At 46.8% G+C, this 23991-nt stretch overlaps 2 protein-coding genes across 3 annotated transcripts in view; both read left to right on the top strand.

The window, feature by feature from the left end:
- Window positions 1–3341, top strand: part of Retreg1 (reticulophagy regulator 1) — a 125224-nt gene extending 121883 nt beyond the window's left edge. For both annotated transcript variants that reach the window (XM_023563754.2, XM_003466727.5), the window contains one exon: window positions 1138–3341. In XM_023563754.2, the coding sequence (XP_023419522.2) occupies window positions 1138–1631 (494 nt within the window). In that variant the 3' untranslated portion in view covers window positions 1632–3341. The remainder of the gene's footprint in view (window positions 1–1137) is intronic.
- Window positions 3342–8336: 4995 nt separating this feature from the next.
- On the top strand, window positions 8337–23092 carry Znf622 (zinc finger protein 622). Its single transcript, XM_005002309.4, has 6 exons — window positions 8337–9099; window positions 10324–10584; window positions 10893–11055; window positions 14662–14774; window positions 20959–21102; window positions 22826–23092. The coding sequence occupies exons 1-6, from the start codon at window positions 8472–8474 to the stop codon at window positions 22951–22953; spliced, it is 1437 nt and encodes a 478-aa protein (XP_005002366.1). The 5' UTR covers window positions 8337–8471; the 3' UTR covers window positions 22954–23092.
- The last annotated feature ends 899 nt before the right edge of the window (window positions 23093–23991 follow it).

Genomic DNA, 23991 nt, shown 5'->3' with positions numbered 1-23991 from the left:
CCATCTGTAGTGTAAATTGAGACAAGGCTTGTGTACTGACTTACCTTTTGCTGGTCCTCCTGGATAATTTTGGATAGTCCCAGCCGTATAGTGAACCTAGGAGGTTACTAAGGAAGAGAATGTTTTCTACTGACTTCCTACAAGGAAGGAGGATGGAGGCTGTACAGTGTTTGAAAGAGGATGGGTTTGGAGACCCAAGTAGTGTGTAGCCTTGTCTCACCACTAGCTAACTGTGTGGCCTTGGACAGGTGACACCGTTACAGGGGCCTCCCCGTTCCCTGCATGCCAGTGAACGAGTAGCTCTGAAGTTCATTCCTGCTCGGTCGACTTTCAATGTCCCCACCTGAACTCACATTCTAAATGCTAAACCAACAAATAGTTCTTATGCATCCCATCTTAGATGAAAGGGAACCTGTATGTAAGGCTTTCTTTACTAGAGCTGAAACTTTCAAATCACCATTGCAAAGAGTTAACTGTTGTACTAAACGATGTTCTATAAAAATCAGCCTGCCTCCCAGCCTGATTCTGCATTCCGATGCCCTGAATTTTGGCATGCTCGGTTTCAGTGCTATTTGTAGACAGCTAAATGTTCCCGTGAGCTCTTAGACTGAACAGGAATACAAAGGCCAGTAGCTTCTTTTGATGGCTTTAAACAAACATAGGTTACAAATACTCTGCTAGATCTCCATGGATGGAAACGCTGAGGCGGGGTAAACTGTGTACTGCTGGATGAGCCACGATCCACAAATGCCTGCGAGTGAAGTTTTTTTAAATTTCATAACCAGACATATTCCCATTGCCTTAAGATGATTCCCATGTTACAGGAAGAGATTTTCCTGATAAATCCCTAAACTTTGTTAAAACCTCAAGATCACGTTAGAGAAGGTTGAGTTTTTAAGTCATGCATACAGTTTGTGCTTCAGAGGAAAGCTAAAGATGTAGGGGACACATGGTCTTTGTGTTTGTGGGGAGCCGGTGTCACAGACTGGGGAGAGGTCCAGTACATGTCTAAAATGATTCACCATCGCTCAGCTGAATGCCAGGGTTCCTTGGAAGGATCAGATCAAAGGCAGATTTGAAATAGAGTCAAGTTTGTTGGGGATGCTTAAGGATGAACTTGTGTTAATGTTTTCACAGATCTTGACCGGCCCAGTGAGGAAGTTTTCTCTCGAGATCTCTCCGATTTTCCATCTGTAGAAAATGGTACAGGAACAAATGATGAAGAGGAATTAAGCCTTGGATTGCCCACTGAGCTCAAGAGGAAAAAGGATCTGTCGGACAGTGGCCACATACCGAGCAGAGAGAGGCCGTCAGCAGCTGGGCTCACTCTGCCTCTGAACAGTGACCAAGCCCTTCACTTGATGAGCAGCCTGGCTGGGGAGGTCATCACAGCTGCAGTGACGGCCGCCATCAAAGACCAGCTAGAAGGGGCTCAGCAAGCCCTGGCTCCGGCCCCACCCAGCCCAGGGGAGGACACAGACACTGAAGAAGGGGACGACTTTGAACTGCTTGACCAGTCAGAGCTGGATCAGATTGAGAGTGAGTTGGGACTTACACAAGACCAGGAGGCGGAAGCACCACAAAGCAAGAAGTCATCCGGCTTCCTTTCCAACCTCCTTGGCGGCCACTGAGCAGGGAATGGATTTGCAGCAGAGCACAGACAAACCACCAAAAAGTTTCAACCGAGCAAAAATTTAAAAAAAGACAAAAAAAAAAAGTGGGAAAAATTTGAACTGTAAGCTTTAATGATTATTTTAGATTTTCTTTGTTTTATTTTCCCTTCTGCGGTGAATTCATTGGACATACATCAGCTGACACTGATAGTTTGATATTTCTGATAGTTATTTTTATGTAATAAGCATGGAAATGAACTTCATATACATATATACCATATTGTCAGAAATAGGAGTTGTTTTTGAAGCAAAAATGAAAAAAAAACCCCAAACACCAAATTATTAAGATCCTTCTACAAGTATTATAATTAATTTTCAAGCATGCAAAAGTTTATTATAACTCACTGAAAATATTAACAGTTAATTGTGCTTACATGCTCTATCAGCTCCCTTGTTCCTAATACTTGGAAATAATTTTTTTAAGACTCATAAATTTAGATGTAAAAAGACAGAAGTTATCAAAATATCTTTAATTGAAGGACTTGGGAAAATATGATCAAAATTAATTTGCTAGGAAAAATTTTAAAACTTAAGAGCTACAGGTAGGCTAGGACATTTCCATATTCTTGAGGCAGTTGTAGATGTACACATACTTGGAAAGTTGTGTACTTTCTGCCTCCTCTAGTCTTGTGTCAGGTGGTCCTAACCCAGAGAAGGCAAGTAGTTAACATATCACATGGATGGAGGTTATGATTACCCAGAGATTCGGCTGGTTCGTTGTTTGTTTTTGTGCCTGTAATGGGGACGCGAGTGCAGATCTATTGTGCTTACTTACACCTAAAGTTACATGTTCGTGTTTCATATTGTGTCATAGAAAATATCGCCTAAAATTGTGAAACTAGTTACCGATGTTTTATGAATGATGTCATCATCTCAATAAAGAAATGATAACTCATTTTCTTAGCCTGTATAGATAGGAAAGATAGCTGGCTTTAAAATATTTATTTGGAATTGAAGTCTGAATATGTAATCTGTTTCTTATGGGAAGCTGGAATATATTTTCTTTCCTTTGCCTTAAACTTTTTTAGATCGTCTTTTAATAATCAAATTTGGCTTACAGTTTTTAACAAAGGACTAAAAAGCGGAAACTGAGATAGTCTTGCTTTTATGATATAAACTTTTAGTAGTATTGAGGGACCATGTCAGCAACTGTAAAATATTTCTTAAACCTTCAGGTATAGCTGGCATTTCTGCAGATGCACAGACATCTGGACCCTCAGAAAGGAAGGATAATCTAGGAATATAGGAAATCTGTGTTCCCCTCCTTTCCCTTCAGCCCCTTTCTTACGTTTCTGAAGAATACCTATGGTAACTAATGTTGTAATGAAGCGTCTCTTATTTATTTTTTCTTTCTGAGGTTTTAAATGATCTAGACTGAATTTGCCAAATGTTAAAGGGAAGAAAGTTACTAAAGACTTTCAACACTTCCTTCTTGTGACTGACTCCACTTCTGTGTCGTTCGTGCCTCGTGACCTTGTTTGATGTTTATTGATATTAAGGGAGCCCGTGCCTTCATTATCTTGCCCATTTTGGTATAAACATAAATCTGTGTTAGAAAATCTCCAAACTGTGGTTTTGGAAGGGTATATCTGAATTCTTTTCAATAAGAGTTTCTGAACATGAGGGGGGAAATACAATCACATATTAATAAAATAGTCATTACGAGGATTCTTTTTTTCTTTAAACGTATGTTTTTTCATTTAAAAAATATCCTTGGTCATGCAGTCAAAAAGTTGAAACATCATTTTAATTTCTTTATTGAGAAGGCAGTAAAACTTTAAATAATCAAAGAATATGTTATATGTTCCTAGACAAGTTTACAAAAGATAAATTCAAGGGCTGATAATGTGTATTTGTATGAACAATAAATCTACAATAAATTGTTATAAGCTACAAATTAAGATGGGCTTGGGGTGGAAGGTTGGTAGGGTAGAAAGCTGGTGACATGTACCAGCTGTTTGTGGAGGACAGCATTACAAGTACACATTTGGTGTTACTTCTACAAGAATCTGTGATTACAAATTCAAAGTATAATGGTAGTTTTCTTAAAAATTTTAATTCAGATGAATGTGGGGGAGTTGAAGATCGTGTGTGTGTGTGTGTGTGTGTGTGTGTTTGTGAGGGCATTGTTTCTGTGTTGATATAGTACCAAATAAACCCTATGATCAATCCAGGATGATAGGGGACCTTTACCACGAGAAATTAAATCAATAGCAGTGTTCAAATATCTAAAACAGCGATAAAGAATGGCCTTGTGAGATTGAAGTGGAATGCACTCCCGAAGATGAGGATCACAGTTTATTTACTTCCTGAAAACAGTCCATGCGATACACACAGTCATGTATTTTTCTCTGAAACAGTAAAGTAGTGCTAAAGAAGTTGAAGTTCACGTTGGAAGGTCGTCCAGTTTGAATACTGTCACTTAAAGGTCTTCAAAAATGATTTTAAAAAACATGGTAGAATATTACAAGTCACTTAGTGGAATATTATAACAGAAACTTGCATGAGGTTTTTACAATTGGCAAACATCCTCAATATAGGTAGGCACTTCGTTCTTTTTTAAGGTATGCAGCTGTCTTTTAAAACATGGCAAATGATAGGCTAAAACTGATGTTAGCCAGAAAGAGATCCACATTTCTTTAAGAATAAATGATAGTGTTTTCATTTTCTGTTTATTCCTTATTTATTTATTCCTTAGTGCATTTTTTTACACCGCTCCATTGATGTTATTTGTAAGACAAGATTATTGTGGTAACAGTTTGTAGAAATTGCCCTTAGAATACCTCAACTGATTTTTATGTATTATTGTTCTATTTCCATTGCAGCATTGATAGCAAGAAATGTGGAAATACGGTTCTGGTGATGGTGATGATGTCATGACCTTAAGACCTAAGTTAGAGTCATGTGACAGCCATGGCAGGTTTCCCTAAGTGTGAAATAAGGAGTTTAATTCATACCCTCACACAGGGGTGCTTTGAGAATGAATGAGAGAAAGTATCTAAAGCAATTTCTGGGGTAAAAAGGTTACATAAAACAATGCACTGTTTTTTCCTGCCTTCCAACTAAGCTATTATTTTAAATATTAAAGGCAACCAACAAGTACCTGCTTACAAGAAAATGCTATAAAGTTCTCTTACTGGTGCAGTACTATATTGGCCTTGAAAGGCAGAGTCTGTGGAATAAACAGGTGGAAGATATAGAAAAAATGTCTGTGACTTAAATTGGCTCTGGACCCTGTGTAAGCTTCTGGACTAGTCATGTTTAATAATGCTGAAACTTACTGACCCTGGGCTCCAGGAAGGTCAGCTACTATCTTTGTATCTGTTTCTTTCATTTAAAAGACAAAGGTAAATAGTGCTGACCTTGTAGTTTGTTGCAAAAATGAAATATCTTGAAGCTGAGTTAGGCAAATGATGGCCCAACTCTAGTCTATTTCTATATGGGATACAAGCTAAGAATGATTTTCACATTCTTAAATAGTTGATGGAAAAACCCTGGAGATTATTTTGTGACATGCAATTGATATGAAAATAAAATTTCAAGGGCTGGGGATTTAGCTCAGTGGCATAAGTCCTGGTCTTGCAAGCACGAGGTTGTTAGTTTGATCCCCAGTATCCCACCTCCCCAAATAACCAGGGAGGAAAATAAAATTTCAGAATTCTTCGTTTACTTAGAACACAGCCATATTCATTCATTTATGTGTAATCTGTGATCACTTTTATATCAGTGCTGAATAGTTGGAATAGAGGCAGTAGGCCTGCAACCTCGTATTCCTGGCCCTTAACAGGAAAAATACGCTAATCCTTGGATTAAGACATAGAAGAATCTCAAGTTACTAGGATCCTGTTTATCCTCATGACTCTACAATTAAGTAGCATCTTAATCCATTCTGTTGCTATAGCAGAACCCCTGAGACGAGGCAATTTATAAATCAAAAACATTTATTTAACTCCCAGTTCTGGAACTCCAGCAACAGGGCATACAAAAAATGATAAAACGTCTGCCATGGCTTGTGATGAGGCCCATATTCTGCTCCCTGCATGGAGGGAAGGTGGATGTGAAAGTGGGTGTGCGTGGAAGAGGGGTCACAATGTGGGGAGGGGCAACAGCTTGTAAACAAATCATTATGTTAACTAATCCAGTCCCTAAAGATCTAATTTACTCTTGAGAGCCCTAATCCATTCGTGAGAAAACTGATCCTGTCTCTTCAGAGATAATTCATTCCATTCATGAGGGTACAACCTTTCCCTGCCTAATTATCCCTTAAACATTGGGGGCCAAGGTCCCGGCTCCATCTCTAGTCAGTGGAATTAAGAGCACTGTGGTGAAAAACAGTAAATTAAGATCACATAGCTAGTGAGGGGTTAAAACAAGCCTGGTCCCAAAGCCTATTCTCTTTCCAGTTAATTGGAAAAATAATACAACGGAGACAACAATGGGGCCTTGAAAAACAGAACGTTCAAAATACTGAAATTCCCGGGGGGATCATGAAAACAAAGTGGAGGAGGCAGGGAGGAAAGCATTGCCTGAAGAACTGGTGCTGGAACAATCACACAGAAATGATAAAGCACGAGGAAAAGCAAAACCAGTTCTTTACTTTTTTTAGCTGCCCGTTCTGATTTACTTTGTAGGGAAGCTTGACAAATGTGTTGCTTTTCTTATTCCAGTTGAAGACCAATGCTTGTCCCATTTTTAAGAGTGAGTGTCTGGAGAGCCCAGCTACTGCAAAAGGTTTTGACAATCTAAGCCAAGTTTTCTGAAATAAAACCCACCACTGGATTTGTGCACTGCACAATTATTCTTTTAGCAAAAATGAATGCTGTGTGTGCCAGCACTGTTCTTGCATTGTGGAATACAGGGGGAAGAGCACCTGCCCTCGTGGAATTTACACTCTAGATGCAGACCCAAGATTGAAAGTTCCTTCCAGTGCAGGGCTCCCGGTCCTGACTGGGAAATCAGGGATAAACAACAAATAGTAGTGGTAGCCAGTCTCTCAAAGTGATCCCTAAAGACTGACTCACTCCACCTTCTAGTATTTTTATGTCTTTTTGTAATCCCTTTCCTGTTAAGCAGGGCTGACCTACATTAGAACACACTAATCATAAGAGATAAGGTGGCTCTGCTCATGGGGAAAACCAGTTGCATCTTAGGCCATCTTACTGCTTGACTGTAAGAAAGAGGTCCTCTTCCTCCTAGGAAGAGGTCTGCTTGACCAAGAACCAAATCCTGCTATCAGCTGTGAAGAGTCCTGATCCCACTCAGATGAGATAGTCCTCTTGCCCTGGCTGTGTGTTCACTCAGCAAAGGCACCCAAATGCCTGACCTGTGGGATGTGAGAGAAAGTTTGATGCCAAATTTTAGTTGTAATTTGATGCAGACAAACACATTAACTGATAGGGTTTATGAAGGAAAGTTATGCCTCCTAAGGACTTTAAGAATTTGGGTTAGAATTATCTTTTTACTCTTACAAAGGTGGCTGGGAACAACTGTAAAAAGAGAGCAAAGCAGCAGAAAGACCTTCAGAGAAGGATTTATATATAAGAACACCAACAAAGTTTGTACCTTGGTAGGACAAAAAATATCACTGTGATAACCAGGGAGAGCCAGGTGGAGAACCTGGTGTGGTAGAAAATCAGAAGTAGGGTTGAAGAGTAACAGGTATCAAGGGCCTCTAAAACACAAAGGAAGGTGTTTGAATTTTACCTCGTCAAGGAAGTCACTGGAGGGCTTCCAGGAAAAAAAGCAGTGTCACCTGACACATATAGTTTGTTTGTTTTTTTTTTTTTAAATCTCTCTCTTCTGGAGCTATTGGCAGCTTGGATCTTCAGGCACCGTTCAGTTCTGTGACAAAGCTGGTTCTATTCCTATTAGGCCGTGGGGATGCATCTATGAATTCCCCATGCCTTTGAAGCGCGTATTTCTAGAAAACTGTGCTGTCCGATTTTGGGTTATTGGGCAACCTGCCGGGTCCGTCTGAATCAAGATGAGCAGTTACTTGTAAAACACACCCTGGATTTTCAAGATTTATTAATGCCAACAGAAGAATGTAAAGTATCTCATTAATTCCTTTGGGCTGATTACACGCTGTAATGATATTTTGGGTTGACTGGGTTAAATAAGATATTACTAAAAGCGATTTTTACCTGTTTTTACTTAAAAACAAGAACAAAAATGACGCGGCTGCTGCTCAGTGCAACCCTACACGTGTGGTCAGCTGCGCTACAGGTAGGGCCCTGGCAGGCAAACTGCATTTTTAGAGCGTCGCCCAAAGGGCGGTCCCAGGAAGGCCCAGACTCCGGCCCTGAGGTCAGATTCCCGGTGATTCAGGCTGGCGGGGCGGTACCGGCTCCGACCCACGGCTTCCAGGGAGCCCCGCGAGACCTGCGGGGAATCCCGGCCGCGCCCTCGGGGCCTCCCAGGGCGTGGGCCAGGCTGGGCGCCCTCTCCCCTTCTCCTATCACTGCTGTCCCCTCAACCACGTCACACCTCTCGGCACTACCGCGAACCCGGGCCTGGCACCGGGAGGGCGTGGCCCAGTCCCATTCACGACCACTCCGGGTGGACTGGGCGGAGCAAATCTCATCAGCCATTGGGTCCTTCGATTTCCGGGGCGTGATCATAGGTGAGAGGCGGGACTTCCCGTCCAGTTGTCACTATTTCCGGTGCGTGTCGGAAGTTCCTGCGGTAGAAATCTGGAAGACTGACGCTTCGTGGCTGTGTGTCTAGTGAGACGAGTTAAGGGTCAGCACGTCGATCTCTAGATTCTTGGCTCTGTCGCCTCTGACTTCTTGCCTAGCGATGGCGACGTACACCTGCATCACCTGCCGGGTGGCGTTCCGCGACGCGGAGATGCAGCGGGCCCACTACAAGACGGACTGGCACCGCTACAACCTGAGGCGCAAGGTGGCCGGCATGGCCCCGGTCACAGCCGAAGGCTTTCAGGAGCGAGTGCGCGCGCAGCGGGCCGTGGCCGAGGAGGAGAGCAAGGGCACGGCCACCTACTGCACCGTCTGCAGCAAGAAGTTCGCCTCTTTCAACGCCTATGAGAACCACCTCAAGTCCCGGCGGCACGTGGAGCTGGAGAAGAAGGCCGTGCAGGCGGTGAATCGGAAAGTGGAGATGATGAACGAGAAGAACTTGGAGAAAGGACTGGGCGTGGACAGTGTGAATAAGGATGCCATGAACGCGGCCATCCAGCAGGCCATCAAGGCCCAGCCGTCCATGTCCCCCAAGAAGGCGCCCTCCTCGGTCCCCGCAGAAGAGTCCAGCAGGGCCATGGCCTCCGGTGGCCGTGGAGCACACGACCGAGACCACGCAGAAAAACCGCCCCGGCTGCAGTGGTTTGAACAGCAGGCCAAGAAGTTGGCCAAGCAGCAGGGGGAGGAAAGCGAGGAGGAAGAGGAGGAGGAGGACCTGGATGAAGAAGGTAAGGGCCGGGTTTGAGGTGGCAATTGGTGCCCCTTGAGTTTGCCAATTTAAACCTGAGTAGTGAGTGAGTGTGTGTGTGTGTGTGTGTGTGAGTGAGTGTACATGATTAGTGAAGCGGTTTCATTGTTTTATGCAGTGCCTTCTCTGGCTTGCATCCTAGCAGGGAGTTTTGTCTGTTAAGTTTTTCTATTGCGCATTCAGGGCTCATTGTTATGAAACAATACCTGGGAAAAATAGGTGCATCATTTATGACATCCCGTCCATTTTGGACGAGGAACTTGCTGACATCTACCTAGGGGCACATGCTGTTGGCACCCGGCTTGCTGAATGTGTGAGTCTAAGAGTTTCCTGTTATAATGGGTTGGTGCTTAGTTTTTTAGTTGATTAAAACTGAATGAGGGCCCCAAATCAGACAGCAAATCTGAAAGGTGGAGCTTGAGTCACCAACCTAGCCCCTTTGATTTTATGAGCTATTGATTTCTTCTCATTCTTTATCCTATTAACACTGATAATGTAAATTCACGTCTTAGACCATCTGTGCCTCTGCAACAAGATACCAGAGGCTGGATAGCTTCTTAGCAGCATAAGTTTATTTTCCCAGGTTTGGAGGCCAACATCCAGGTGCTAGCAGGTTGGTTGTCAGTTGAGGCCTGTTCCATGGGGGTGACGTGGGCGAGTTTCCTCACTTGATGGGAATGACAGAAGGAACTAGCAAGTTCCTTCAGACCCTAGAACTCTAGTTCATTCAGGAGGGCAGAGCGCTGATCCCTTCCTTGAAGATCCCACCCCTTGACACCATCACATTGACACTTAGGTTTCACCCGGCAAGGGCACACACAGTCCAACTTTGGGAGTCTATGTCGTATGCCGTATCCCTCTACCACCTCGCATGGGGAAGTGGTAGATACTGTTAAGGGCAGTTTGTAGAGCTCTGCAGCCAGATGTGACCCCTGCTCCAGGCTAGATGCTGTGAAGCATGCAAAAGAAGCCCAGAGGTTACTTGTGCCCTGGAGGAGAAAGGTTAAGAGGTTGATAGGCATGCAGACTTGTCTGGGGTCAAGGAGTGTCAAAAACAGACCTCGAAGGAAGAATGTGTAGGAGGATGGGATTGGAACCTGGCATCTCCCCAGATGTAGCCCTTTGTATGCACCATTGTGATATCTTTGATTGCAGTCACCATTTCTCTGAAATTAACTTTCTTTTTCAAAACTCCGGCGTGAAGATTGGGAAGATATTGATTCTGAGGAAGAGATGGAGATGGAAGATACTGAGGTTGTGGACCACTCAGATGGGCCCGATGCCAAGGAGGAAGAAGCCAGCAAAAGCCCACCCCTGGGAGCCATCCCTGTCACGGACTGCTTGTTCTGTTCCCATCATTCGAGCTCCCTTGTGAAGAACGTGGCTCACATGACTAAAGTCCACAGCTTCTTTATTCCCGACATAGAATATCTTTCTGACCTTAAGGGACTGATTAAATATTTGGGTAGGTATGGTAGCTTTCCTAATGAGCAGAGAAGCAGGCCTTAAGGGAACAGTATTAGTCATACAATTAGTCATTGTATTTGTCATCAAACTCTGGCTTAGTTACTACTTGCTAAGTTTTTTTTTTTTGGTACTGGGGAATGAACTCAAGACCGTGTACTGGCTGGGCAGGCGCTTACTCCACTGAGCTAAATTCCCGGTCCTTTACTTGCTAACATTGTGAAAATTAAAAGCTTAGTGAATGGTTTTTGAATTGCAGAGATGAATGAAAGCTTTTGTTCATATTTTTCCCTCAAATTATTTGACCAGGAGAAAAAGTTGGTGTTGGGAAGATTTGCTTGTGGTGCAATGAGAAAGGGAAATCTTTCTACTCCACGGAGGCTGTACAGGCCCACATGAATGACAAAAGCCACTGCAAGCTCTTCACAGATGGCGACGCTGCTTTGGAATTTGCAGACTTCTATGATTTTCGGTACGTCTAGGAACTGGACTGTGGTCGTCATGTTGTATACTATATTAATTATCTGGATTAAGAAAATCTGTTTGAGTTTAATACATCTAGGAAAGAGAAGATCCCAGGGCTAACCTATAGTTTGCCTGACATGTTTTTGGATTTTAATGGTCAGGAGTTCGGTTTTGCTGGTTACCCGTAAACAGGGGCATAGAAATCCAGTTTATATGTTTTGAGTTCCCCAAGAGACCTGGAGTCACAAGCTGTTTCCTGAGATAGTCGAGATGATGGCTGATGTAGGCCAGACCCCGGCATCGGTGGTGACATTACCCCGTAAGTGGTCCAGCCCTAACTGGAATCTTGAGCAGTTCGCCCCTCGTGCAGCAGGTCAGTGTTAGGTGTTCATGAACAGCTAGTTCTTGCCGGAAGCCCTGTGATGCAGCGCAGCCCAAGTGACACTGGTGCTCGGGAGGCTTAGTTTTATAAAACTTCTTTTGGCAACTTCTCCCTGATTTCTCATTTTGAAGGCTTAACAGTTGGTGGGCATAGGGGGTTAGAGGTGGGTGGTGGTGGTGAAGAAAATGGTCTGCTAAGCGTGAGGCATTGTCCAGGTGATAGCCACTACTTCCCCTCCCAAATGTCCTGTCAGACAGCGGTGTTTCCGACCATTTGTCCCACGTTCTAGTGAGAGCGGTCAGAGCAGATCTCAGAGATTTCAGTACCTCCTTGTAGGTTTATGACTCCCAAATTTGTACCTTTTGTGCAACTTTCCCCAGCTCCCAAGACTTCACATATCCCACTGTCCCGGCAGTTTCACTTTATCCAAATGGAGCTTTTTTATGCAGTGTAACCTGCTCCCTCCTAAGCAGGTACTAATTCTCCTCTTCCAGCTACTAAAGCTGAGAGCCTTGCAGTCATCTTTGTTATTTCACCGTCACATGAAGCTGTCACCAGATCCTGCGCTGTCTACCTTAGGGTTGTCTTCCGGATGTGACTATTTCCAGTCCTGCTGCTACTCCGGCTATTTTTCCTGGGATTTGTGCAGTGCCTCCTACCTGTCTTCCAGCTTCACTCACTTACATTCTGTCCTCACAGGTAGCCATGGTGTGATTCTTTAGAGCTTTCAGTCAGATCAGACTCTGCTTACACTCTTCAAGGGCTTGTCATCTTACCTAAAGGAAAAGCCAAAGTTTAATAGCCCACAGAGTCCCGTGTGTACTGGTCACTATGGTCACTATGGTTCTCACGTTTTATGACTCTTGCTCTTTGGATTTCTAGCTTGCCTTCTCATCCATGTTGTGCTTCTTGGGACCTTTGCACTTCTGCCTTTGCCTGTGACCTTTGCTCAGATAGTCATCTGACTTGTCCTCCCACTTCCTGCTGGACGTGGCATAGTTTTTCTTTTCCAGTGTGGCTTTCCTGACTGCCCTTCATGGAATAGAAATGCCTGCCTGAACAGGGGCAGTCTCCTGTCTTTCCCCACAGCTTCACTGCCCTTTCATACCTTTCATTTTCTCCTAAGTTCGTGGAGTTGGACCTGTTGTTGTCTGCTGACTGTTGCCCAGACCGTCAGTTTGAGTTAAAATTTATAATTGCCATTAATGGTGCAAGAAGCAAATTTCTGAGTCCAGATATTGGCTTTTTTGGACTTCATTTACAGAGCTTATTCTGCTTGTTCATAGAAATGAGTGATGGTATAAGCCTTTATAAAAATGAATATTAAGTGATTTGTTTACCTTAAAAAACTTGAAAATACTCAAAAAAGAAAACTAGGAAAATGGAACAACTTCATGCACAATGCCAACATTTATTGGGTGCTTATTACCTTCTGGGCACATTAGTGCATTATGTGGGTTCACCTCATCAGAAAATGAACAGATTTTCTGCAGTTCCACCCTTGCTTCCAACTAAGGTCAGCTGGTGCTTGACTTGAAATTTTATATTGAAGAATGAACTTGTAGAAAAATACATTAACATACACATATGATACCTAATTCAGCCCCATGAAATTTTAAATATAACAAGCATCCACACTGAGCCAGAATACTAATAATTACCTTACATTTCCCTTGTGTGTTCTTCTAGGAATTATCCTCCAGCCTCCTAGACTTACCACTGTTCTGACTTGTCAATAAATACACAGATAGGCTCGGCCTCTTTTTGCATCTCCTCTAGACAGGATTGCGAAGAAACTGCCCTTTTTCAGTCTGGCCTGCTGGTCCATCTGACCTTTGTGGAGCTCCCTGTGCCGTTTGTGCAGCCTTGGTTCATTCCTTTTCACTGTGGGCAGGACTGTGTTGAGTGGTGCGCGGTACCTGACGTGCTCTTGGTGTGATTTGGGGCTGTCACAAGTGATGCTGCCCCCTCACTCTGGAGCCTGGCAAATCTGCGCACGATATCTGTGTGGTATGTTTTTAGGAGTTGGGCCGAAGGGTGTGCATATGTTCAGTGTTAGACGATGCTGTCAAATCGTTCTCCAAAGTGGTTCTTAGACTCTCACTTTGAGGGAGAGTTTTTCATTTTAGCTGCTTTGGTGGGAGTAGACTGGTTTTAATTTGCATGTCTCATATTGAGAGTCTTTTGTGTATTAATTGGCCATTTGGAGATCTTTTTATGAGGTATCTAATCCAGTCTTCTGCACATTTTTCCTGTGTTAGACAGCCTTCTATGTATTTGTCCAATGTTCTCCGTGTGTGAGTAAATAGGAATTTGTGAACATTTCTGGGAACAGATTCTTCTAGAATTTCATGTCCAATGCAACAATTACTAGATATACCTCTGTGGCTGTTTAAATGAATAAAAGATGAGTGTAAAACATTCAGTTCTTTATATTATATTACCTGCATGCTAGAGCTGAGTGTTTTGCAGCCAATGTGTCTAGAGCTGTTATGTAGGGCACACAGACACACGATACATCTGTCGTCACAGTATTCTGTTGGGTGTTACTGTCTTAGAACGTGTTTGTCTAATGGTTAGTTTGACTGGTGAAACATGTCCATCCTATCCAGTACTTTTTCTCTGCGTTTGATAATCTAGGGAGAAGCAAATAGGACAAAGTCTTTTATAGGTCATTTGCTGTTACGGTTCATGTCTGGATCCCCCAAAGCCTCATGCAGTCATGGAGGTGCTTTTCGGAGGTGGGGTTCTAGAGTTGGTGTTTGATTCATGGCCCAGTGCTGGGTTATTGGTGTGAGTGCCCCACCCACCCTGGGGTGGGTAGTCCACAAACCCTGTAAGGGACAGTACGAGTCTGTGCATGGTCCTCCCTTTGTTCTTGCTGCTTTTGCTGACTTCCGCTGCCATGAGCTGTTGCCCTCTGCCATAATCCTGTCTTGGGCCCAGCAGATAATAGACTCAAATCTCCACAAACTGTGAGCTAGATGAACCTTTCCTTTCTTCATTTTGAACATCAGGTAGTTTGTCTCAGCAACAAGAGAAAAGTAACTAATACATTTGCTCACTTCTACTACACATAAATGCAAACAGGTCTTTGCCTCCAACATCATTCAGCTGGCAGTCTCTGCCTTTTTAAAGTAGCTAGTGGGTTCGCCACATTGGCAAATGCAATTCATGTTTTTTAGTTAAATATGAGTTTGTCTACTTACTAACACCATTTCTCTGTTACAGGAGTAGCTACCCAGATCACAAGGAAGGGGAGGGCGCTGATGAGACTGAGGAGTTGCCCTCAGAAAAGAACTTGGAGTACGATGACGAGACCATGGAGCTGATTCTGCCCTCGGGTGGGTACATCTGTGAGACCCACGGCGCTTAGTGCCCGTGGACCCGGTGCAGGGGGCGGGGCTCCCTCAGGTTCCTGCTGTCCCGTGGGAGCTTGAAGCCCAAGTGGGTATGCTTGTGGCTTGCAAACTCTGAAGGTGGCTGCTTAGTCTAAATTTGTTGTTTCATTTAAATCAGATCAGTACTTTTTGCTCCTTTTTGGCATGATTCAGCATGTTTTGGTTTTGGTGTTTGTTGTTTGGATTCAGCATGTTTGATTAGTTTTTTTTTTTTAATGTGTAGACCTTTTTTCCATTCAGTCTTTATCCTTTCAGTGGGGAGGACATTTCTTCTGGGGTATTTCTCCGGGTATTTCTAGGCCTTCCCCCTTCCCTCTGGACAGCTTCCTGTGCCCTGCGTCTCTCAGACTCCCAAGGCCCAGCTGGTCTGGAACGCACGGACTGGACATCTGGCATCTGGGATGCTGTCTTTCTCTGGTGGTGGTGGAGGCTTGGAGCTGGCTCTTGCTGGTCTTGGGGAGCAGGGCTCACAGAGGGAATTGATCCCTGTCTGAGGAGGTGGGGACTAACTCTGAATAAAGTTCACAGTTAGCTGGTAAGAACAGGGGGTGCAGCAGGGGCACAGTGACACATGAAAGGGCTGGGGGGGGGGCAGGCTGGTGACAGGAGCTGAAGGGCCCAGGTGTGTGCCTGCTGAGCACTGAGCACACTCGCCTCCCTGTAAGGTCCTGTCACCCTCTGAACGCCTGGCACTTGCTGTCTCGCGTCATTGCTTTCTTCAGCTCGCACATCCAGGTACCCAGCAGCCCCGTCTGTCCTTGGCTCCCTTTGGTGACATTACAGTGTGGACGTGAGAAGCCATCTGTGGTCTCCACACAGGCATGCTCATCAGGAAGTAGAAACACTTAGGAGAGAGCGCATTTGTATCAGAAACGGGCAGAAATTTTTCTTTGTCATTCCTGAAATAATACAGTGTGACAACTATTCTCATAGCATTTACATCACGTTGGATATTCAAAGTAATCTAAAGATGATGTAAAATATACAGAAGGAGGAGTGTAATTTCTATACAAGCGTGATAGTGTGTGAGTGTCCAGAATTGAACCCAGGGCCTCAGGCATCTCTAGCCCATTAACATTTATTTTTAGTTTATTATTATTTTTAAATTTCAAGGCAGGGTCTTGCTAAGTTAGTTGCCCAGGCTGACCTTGAACTTGAGGTCTTCCTGCCTCAGCCTCCTAAGTAGCTGGATTACAGGCATGTGCCCCTACACCTGTTCTATACCATGGAGCATCTTTGGATTTTGGTGTCTGAGACCAGCTCCCGACAGACACAGAGGGATGGTGTTACACTTGCTGGCTTACTTTTCGAGACTGGCTGGCCCCTTGTCTCCTAGCATTGACTTTTTAACTATCGATTGAGGTGTTGGCAGACCTCAAGTAAGCTGCATAAGCTAAGTCCTCATGAAACTGTCCGGCGGGTGCTAGAGTCACCATGTGTTTGCTTCAGTTTGTATTTACTCTAGCACATACTGTAAAATGTTTATAATAATAGGAACATTGTGTTTGAATATTATATTTGAGAGCAGTTTTCATCTGGATTTTATGTTTTTGAAAATTAAAAAACAAGGACTCCTCAGCGATATGGAAAGCATATTTTCCTAGGGTGACTGCATCTCCAGGGTGAACCAAAGCCAAAAGCGGGTGTGCTTTTAGGTTACTCTTCCCCACATCTGCATGGCGTGGCACCGCCCAGATATCTGTTGAATTTGTCTGTCCATGTTTTCTCTTCATCCTTTTGTCCGTGTCACCATTCCAGCTCCCTGCCTGGCCTGGTTCCTCACAAGCCCCAGAGCGTTCTCTGTAGACCCCGCAGGTTTCCTTCACCCCCGAGCTTCCTGCAGTGGGAGCCCTCAGGTGCTGGGTACCTGAGCCTCTGAGGCCCTGCTCCTGGGGAGTCTCTCTGCTCCTTTACTGACCGATTGTAGAGCCCTCACTGGGTCTCGGCATGTGCAGTGGCTGCTTAGCCCTCTGCCCCTGCAAGGGTCTGCAGGTCCTCCGGGAAGCCCTCTTGGACCTCTGCTGTCTGTTCTGCAGGGTGGCAAATAGTGTCTGCTCCTTGGACACTTGCCTGTCCAAAATTTTCACCTCATTCCTGTGTGATAGTTAGCTTGCTTGCTTGTGTTTCCCCATTACCTTAAAAAATTAACATATATATAAATGGACACTGGGTAATTAATTGTACATGTTGGTATGTGGTGTGCCATCTCAGAGAGGCGTATAGTGTTCTATGATCCAGTCAGAATAACAGCATCTCTGTCAGCTCAGACATAGATCGAGGTGTGTGTGTGTGTGTGTGTGTGTGTGTGTTGAGAACATTGGAAGCTTCTGGTAGCTGTTTTGGGATAATCAGCATAACCAGCACCCCCCGTGCTGTGGAGGCTGGAAGTTAGTCCTTCGGTCCAGCTTCCTGTTGCTTCTGAGACAAGGACCGCTTCTTCATCTTTTCCTGTCAGCATGTGGTCTCGGTGTCCTAGAGCCAGGCAGAAGTCCACTGGCAGAGAGGTAGAGGCCACATTTAATAGAAGCGGGGGTCGACTCCCCGGGACCTGTGAGGGCTGGGGGCTGGAGAGCTGAGCAGCCAGGTGTCTGCGTCCCTCGAGCTCACCTGCCTGCCCCTGTGTCACATGATCAAAGAAGAGAGTGTCTTGAGATGAGCTGGCCTCTTTGTTAACTGCTGTGGGTCTGGTTTCTAATCTTGACATTTAAAGGCTAGAGAATAACCTTAGGGTGACGTGGACTTGGCAGCGGTGAGGTAACTGGTATAGTAGCAGAAGTACAGAGTGTTGTACTTTAGACAGACGGACTCAGGACAGATGTAACCAATAGCCAGAAGCTGTGCTCACACCCCAAACTCTCTTAATGAAGCTCTGTGCAGTTACTTTTGTTTGTGGGCACGTATGTTTGGGAGGAAGAGGCTGTGGCTTATCGAAAGCTTCTGTGACTTAGAGATTGAGATCCACAGATGAAAACATCCAGATCAGATCACAGTCACCAAGATGACCGGGACCCTAGGAAGGACTTTGTTTAAATGGCAGCAGGTACGGATTTCTGGGTAAATCTGAATCCACCGACCTTCAGACCATCTAGTCTGACAGTGCTTTCAATGTCACCTGCATCACCCTCCCAGATTTTAAAAATCAATCATGCTTTAGTCTGTGGATGTGCTGTGACACCCAACAGTCTGCGGTCTGGTGCTGCACCTCAGTACTTGATTGGGGGTTTGTGATGAACCAAGAAGATGCCCATCTAATGCCGCTGAGGAATAGGCAGCAGCACCCACTCGCCTGTCTGCCTCTGCACACTGTACTGCTCAGAAGCCTCTTCAGGATGCGGTTTCCTGTAACTGAGGTATAGTGCAGATTTTGTACCGAAGCCAGCTGGATAAGGACTGTAATGTATAGAGAGTATTGCTATTTAACCAGCTACGCTTAAGAGTTTGCTTAAGCTGATTTCAAAAGCAGCAGTTGCAGTATCCTAAATCTGTTCAGCTTGCATATCAGTAAAACCTGCAAGCAGACCATCCCCAAAGCAGTGACCGAAGCCCCCGGTAGAGGGCGCCGTGAGCGTGTCTTTGGAAGGTCAGCCTGGCCCAGTTCCTCGCCTTCTGTTCCCTGCCTTCAGCTGGTAGTGAGGAAGCTGATGTGTGAACCACACATTGCTTTAGCTGCGGATTGGCCAGCTGAAACTGCCATTGCGCTGTGAGAACTGCAGAGTGAATGTTGGGGAAATTACAGTTCTCAGCGGCTTCTTTTCCAGTATCTGGTGGCATCCATTGGCAAGGCTGTTCATTAAACTGGAACGGACCAAGTGGTAGCCAGTTGGGAGGTGGCAGAGCTGGGGGTGGTGCTTGAGTTCCCCGTAACTGGGACATGTGCAGCCTGTTGTGTCTGGCAGGCAGGCGGGCATGCTGTGTGCGCAGGAAGTTCCTCACCGAGGCCGCCCTGGGCCAAGCTTAGTGCTGTCCACCTGGGGCTGCTGTCAGCTGCCCCTGTTGCTGACACAGTGGGAGGAGCCCTAGACACTGTGTTTCTACTCTCTGCCAGCTGTTAGAGACTGAGACGTGTCTCTAAATGTTGCTCAAGAAAATATGTGTTGGGCAGTTACTGCCAGCATCATCACTCACTAGTTTGGGACTTATTATCCTTGCAAACCTGAAGCTTTCTACCTAGCAATGTAAATAGAAAATCTTGTGAATATGCTGGCCTTGCCTGGGGCCTCTGTCCAGGCTGGACTCTACCTCAGTCCCGCATACTTAGCCCTTGTGGCCCAGGCTCCTTAACCCCGACACTGCTGGAGGAGTCAGGTTGCGGGGAAACACGCAGCTGCCACGTCAGAAGCTTCTTTTCTCATCTGCCGGTGGGATCCCAAAGCCGGCACTGCCACGGCTATTTTTCTGTACCGGTGTGGCAAGTCAGTTGTTTCCAGATGTCTTCCAGATACAGGGACTTTCAATAACCTGGAGAGTTGTTCCTTCTCAGTTTAAAGGTCTGTGTCTAAGAGCAAACACAGCCTTCCTCAACCCTGACAGTATCTCTTTCACGGGCTTTTGCCCAAAAGTTCTGAAAGATTGATAGATACGTAAAACTTTTCTGGAAACTTCCCGGGCTCTACCTAGCTGATTTCCCTTCCCCATGTCTGCTCAGTAAGCCCAGCGGACACCGATTTCCCTGGCCCGAGAGTCATGGCTCTGAAGGGACCCGGGGTACGTCATGCCTGCAGCCTTTCTGGTTTTGTCAGGCATCAGGCACACGTCAGCATTTTCCTGCAAAGGACCAGAGAGGCAAGGGTTGAGGCCGGTGACGCTGAGCCTCATGGAGTCTTTGGTAGTAAGGAGGAGCCTGCTGCAGGCAGTGCTGTGGGTTCACCACCGTGCACCTGCTGGCTCTGCAGCAGCTGCTGAGCTCCGGGCTGCTGTGCGTGAGCAGGGGGAGGCATCCACGGGTGCAGGGCCGAGCAGGCTGTGTTGTGGTAACTCAGGTGGCTGGGGGTGTCCTCCTGCTCTAGCCTGCCACACCCTTTACCTGATCTCCACTGTGCTGCTCCTTTAGTGGGAAACCTTGATCCCTCCTCCAGTAAACAGCTGTTGCTCCTTGGGTTTTGTCAGCCCAGGCATAGACATGTCCTACAGCTTTCAATGGCCAGTCTTTTGTCCTGTAGTTTTCTTATTTGAGATGTCGAGCTCCTTTTTCTTTTCTTCCTCTGTATTACAATTGATAACGGCCTCTGAGTTGACGCATGCAGTCCTGTCTTGGGGTACATCAGAGTATGTGGGGAGATACACTTGGAAGTGCATTCTGAAAGCTGAGAGCACGGTTATTTCGCAGTTTACCTGATTTTTCTGAATCAGCAAAAGCTGTAGAGAATTCTGCTTAATTATCTTTTATGATCCTGGGTCACTGGGTGATTCCTGTTGTTTAGGAAGCGCTGGGCAGGGTCCCAGTCTCAGCACTGTGGACATAGACGGTAAGACTTCGTTGGCAGGGCTGGGGCTGTGCATCTTCAGGTGTTGGGCAGCGTCGCTGGCCTCTCGCCACTAGATGCCAGTAGCACTGCAGCTGTAACAGCCCAGACTGCCTCTAGTGAGTGCCAGATGTCCCGGGGTTAAAGACTGCGCCTGTTAGAGGGTCACTGCAATAATCTGAGCAAAGCCAGGGTGGGTTGATTTCTGACTCTGACTGAGGTTTGTAAAGCTAAGCATCTTACTTCTTAAAAAAAAATCTAAAAATCCCTTACCTCCTCATCCCTTTTATTGGAATTGACATAAATATTGTTTGTTTGTAGGCGCAGGATACAGTTTTCATTGAGCAGTGACTTGCCACTTTTTATTGATTGACCGATTTTTGATACTGGGGATCAAACTCATGACCTCACGCTTGCCAGGCAGGCACTTACGCAGCTGAGCTAAATCCCCAGCCCCTCCCACTCTGTTTTTAAAAATCTAAGCTTGGCTTGCTCTCTCAGTTTTATTGTGTGTGTCTTTAAGGAGCCACTTCACGTATCTCTCATGGACAGACACTGCCTCCTCGGGCACATGCGCTGGAGATCTCTGCGGAGAGCATCCTTCAGGGCTCCACCTGGACGGCGGCGGGCAGCCCGGTGTTAAATGTTGTTCTTTTGAACTGCAGGCGCCAGAGTGGGTCACCGCTCGCTGATGCGATACTACAGGCAGCGATTCGGCTTGTCCAGGGCTGTGACCATGGCTAAGAATCAGAAGGCCGTGGGCAGGGTGCTGCGGCAGTACCGAGCCCTGGGCTGGACTGGCAGCACAGGTATGTGGGTGTCGCACTGGACAGCGCTCCAGTGACTTAGCTGTGTTGTCCTCTTGGAGCCCCTGGGGAACCCCAATTTCTGGGCACAAGGGGGTCCTGACGCCACTCTCCATTCCCATGACACTGATGGCAACAAGCAAAGGCCCCTTGAGGTATGAATTTCTAGTTCTGCAGGTGTCTTTAGATACGCCGTTAGCTTTTGAAAAGCTGTTAGTGATGCAAAGAATTCTGTGTGAGCGCCACAGGCTCAACTTCCCTAAAGGCTGGCAGGGGAATTAAGTGGCGTCCCAGTGGAGAACAGCTTGAGCCGTGGAGTTGCACACGACTTAGGTGAGACACTTAGAGGCTCACACAAGAAGCACAAGTGACTTAATTAGTCTGAGCCTCTGTTTCCTCGCTTGCTACCTGGCATGTTGACTAAGGGACCCGGGGCTTAGAGCGAGAGGTTCTGTAGCTGCGGAGCGTGTGTACCGCGGGGCCTTGGCCCTCAGGCCCCCTCAGCAGTTTTTGCATAGAAAACTGGGATTAAAGCCGGGCCCTGGAGTTGCTGAGCTTTGCAGCCTGCTCAGCACAGGACTGCTGGTTCCGATGAGTGCACCATATGAGGCCGGCACCCTTAGGTCTTGGGGAGAGGTGAGATCAGCGGGGGGACAGAGGGAAGATAAGGAAAGAGCTGCCCTCTGAGAGTCTAGGAAGCACCGGGTGCCTAAAACCCACTCCATCCTTTCTTCCTTCCCTTCTTTCTCTTTCTTTCTTTCTTTCTTTCTTTCTTTCTTTCTTTCTCTTTCCTTTCTTTCTTTCTTTCTTTCTTTCTTTCTTTCTTTCTTTCTTTCTTGGTTTATACATCTCTCTTTCTTTTAAGAACAGAATATGTTTATTGGAGGAAGAAAGCTTCTGTCTGATGAGACAGAAGGGGCCCCTACTGGGTGGCCAAGGACGCTGCTTTTCTAGGGATTTTTATAGAACAGAATCATGAGGTGAGGCGGGTCCAAGGAGGTGGGGCATGGAAACCCACAAGGTAGGCACCAGGTGGGACAGAAGGATGGTAAGCAGTGAGCAAAGATGTAACAAAATTGGGAGCACAAAATGTTTGTTACCTAATGAGTCCCAGTCCAGAATCTGTGAAACAAAAGCAAACTCTTTCCTTGGTCCACTGTCTCGGTGGACGACCTCCACGTGACGTGGGGAAGAAGCTCCCAGCCTGCTCCATGTCTGGCAGGAGTTCCCGTTCTCTGAAATCAGAGTGAATGTAGCAACAGCGGAGGTTAAGAGCAGAATGTACTGTCAGGGAAAGAAGCTTCTGTCCGGGAGACAGAGGGGCCCCCAGGGGGTGCCCTCATTTCTCTTGGAGCCAGTCTCGTTTGGGGTCAAGGCAGACCTTGAACTCGAGGCTTAAAGTCTGGGTTAAGGGCTCCATGTGACCTGCGTGTGGCTGCCCCATGTGGCAGGTTGCTGGGACCCTGCGGGACGACCTCACGTGGAGGTCAGGGTCCGCCTGACTTGGGGGTTCTGCCCCACCCACTTAGCTCAGTGGGGGCCCCGAGGCCCTTTGGGGTGATGGAGCTAACATGCCTAGCTAGAGAAATGGGCGTGGACGGAGGCGCTGGCCCAGTTCGGGCCCATGGAGCCCCACATTGGTGCCGCCCTTGCCTGCGAGATCCCCTAGCCCTGGTGATGCCCACAGCTTCTGACCGCGGTGGCGCTAACGGGCCCTTTCCCGCAGGCGCGGCACTGGCGCGAGAGCGGGACATGCAGTACGTCCAGAGGATGAAGTCCAAGTGGCTGCTGAAGACGGGCATGCAGAACAACGCCACCAAGCAGATGCACTTCCGGCCCCAAGTGCGCTTCTGAGTCTGCTGCCGGCCGAGTGAGGTGTGGACCACTGTGCGAGCCTCGTCCTTGCTGAGGACCGGGGCCTGCGGCGGGGACCACCCTGTCGCTGCTATTCGTTGGTCCTGAAGCTGTAATAAAAGTGATCACAGTGGTTTCACACGTGGTTTTTGGCTGTTTCCAGCTGATGTGGAAATGCATGTGGCAGGACTTGGGGACCCCAGCTTGCTTGGCTGCAGCGTCCTGGCCTTAGTATTTGCTAACTCCGTCTCTCCTCAACTTAAGGTGGGAGACCTGAGTGGTTTTTCTACCTGAAAATGAATTCTCGGAGCAGCTTGTCACGCCATGGCACTGGGACCCACATGAGGGGCTTTGAGGTTTACATAGGAGTGAAGTTGGCTGTCATCTCATGGGAGGTCTCAAGGAAGCTCATTAGATCCCGGCAGGGAAAGAACAGTTGGGGGCTTGCTGTGTGGCATTTCGTGCCACCTTCACTGTAAACACAGAGCACTGACCGCATCAGGGTCTGTGCCTCCGCTGTGGCCACACCTGTGTGAGCAGTTAGTTCAGTGATAGAGGTAAGCAGCTCTAAGCAGAGTGTGCAGCAATCTGCGGTGGATCTGCGGTGTCCGTAGCTCGGGGAAAGGCAGTGCTGGAAACGCAGCTGCTCAGGGAAATTCTTAGCCACTGAGCTGACCTGGAGGCTTGGCAGAACGCTGCAGTGCTTTAACCTAGAAGGAGGTATGGTTGCCCGCAGGCTGTGCCGTGTGCCGTGTGCCGTGGGCCCTATGTCTGCGGGAGGACCCAGGGCTCACCCGCTCCGCGGGAAGTGTCCCTCCTGAGCAGACAGGCGCGCCCAAGGCTGAGCTCCAGACGAGCTCCTGACTCCTGACGCAGGCTGCTCGGGGCTCCCTGCGGGTTCCGGGGGCCCTCGGACAATGTGCAGGGGCAGCCCGTGTCCCCGCGATGCTGCCCCTGCGGCGCACAGGCTCACCGCGCCCAGCAGCAGCGGCCTGGCCCCTGGCGCTCTTCCTGCGGAAGCTCCGGGCTTGGCGCATC

This window comes from Cavia porcellus, unplaced genomic scaffold (assembly GCF_034190915.1).
Source record: "Cavia porcellus strain 051 isolate PalLab524CR breed Dunkin Hartley unplaced genomic scaffold, mCavPor4.1 scaffold_11, whole genome shotgun sequence".
Lineage (NCBI taxonomy): Eukaryota > Metazoa > Chordata > Mammalia > Rodentia > Caviidae > Cavia > Cavia porcellus.
This window is presented reverse-complemented; position numbering and strand designations above follow the sequence as displayed.

What these genes read in the sequence shown, in the direction of transcription:
- Znf622 (XM_005002309.4), top strand. Translation starts at nt 8,472, where the DNA reads ATGGCGACGTACACCTGCATCACCTGCCGGGTGGCGTTCCGCGACGCG. An exon ending in GGGACTGATTAAATATTTGG is followed by an intron (nt 10,585 to 10,892) that starts GTAGGTATGGTA and finishes TTATTTGACCAG; the next exon opens with GAGAAAAAGTTGGTGTTGGG. An exon ending in GGAGCTGATTCTGCCCTCGG is followed by an intron (nt 14,775 to 20,958) that starts GTGGGTACATCT and finishes TTTGAACTGCAG; the next exon opens with GCGCCAGAGTGGGTCACCGC.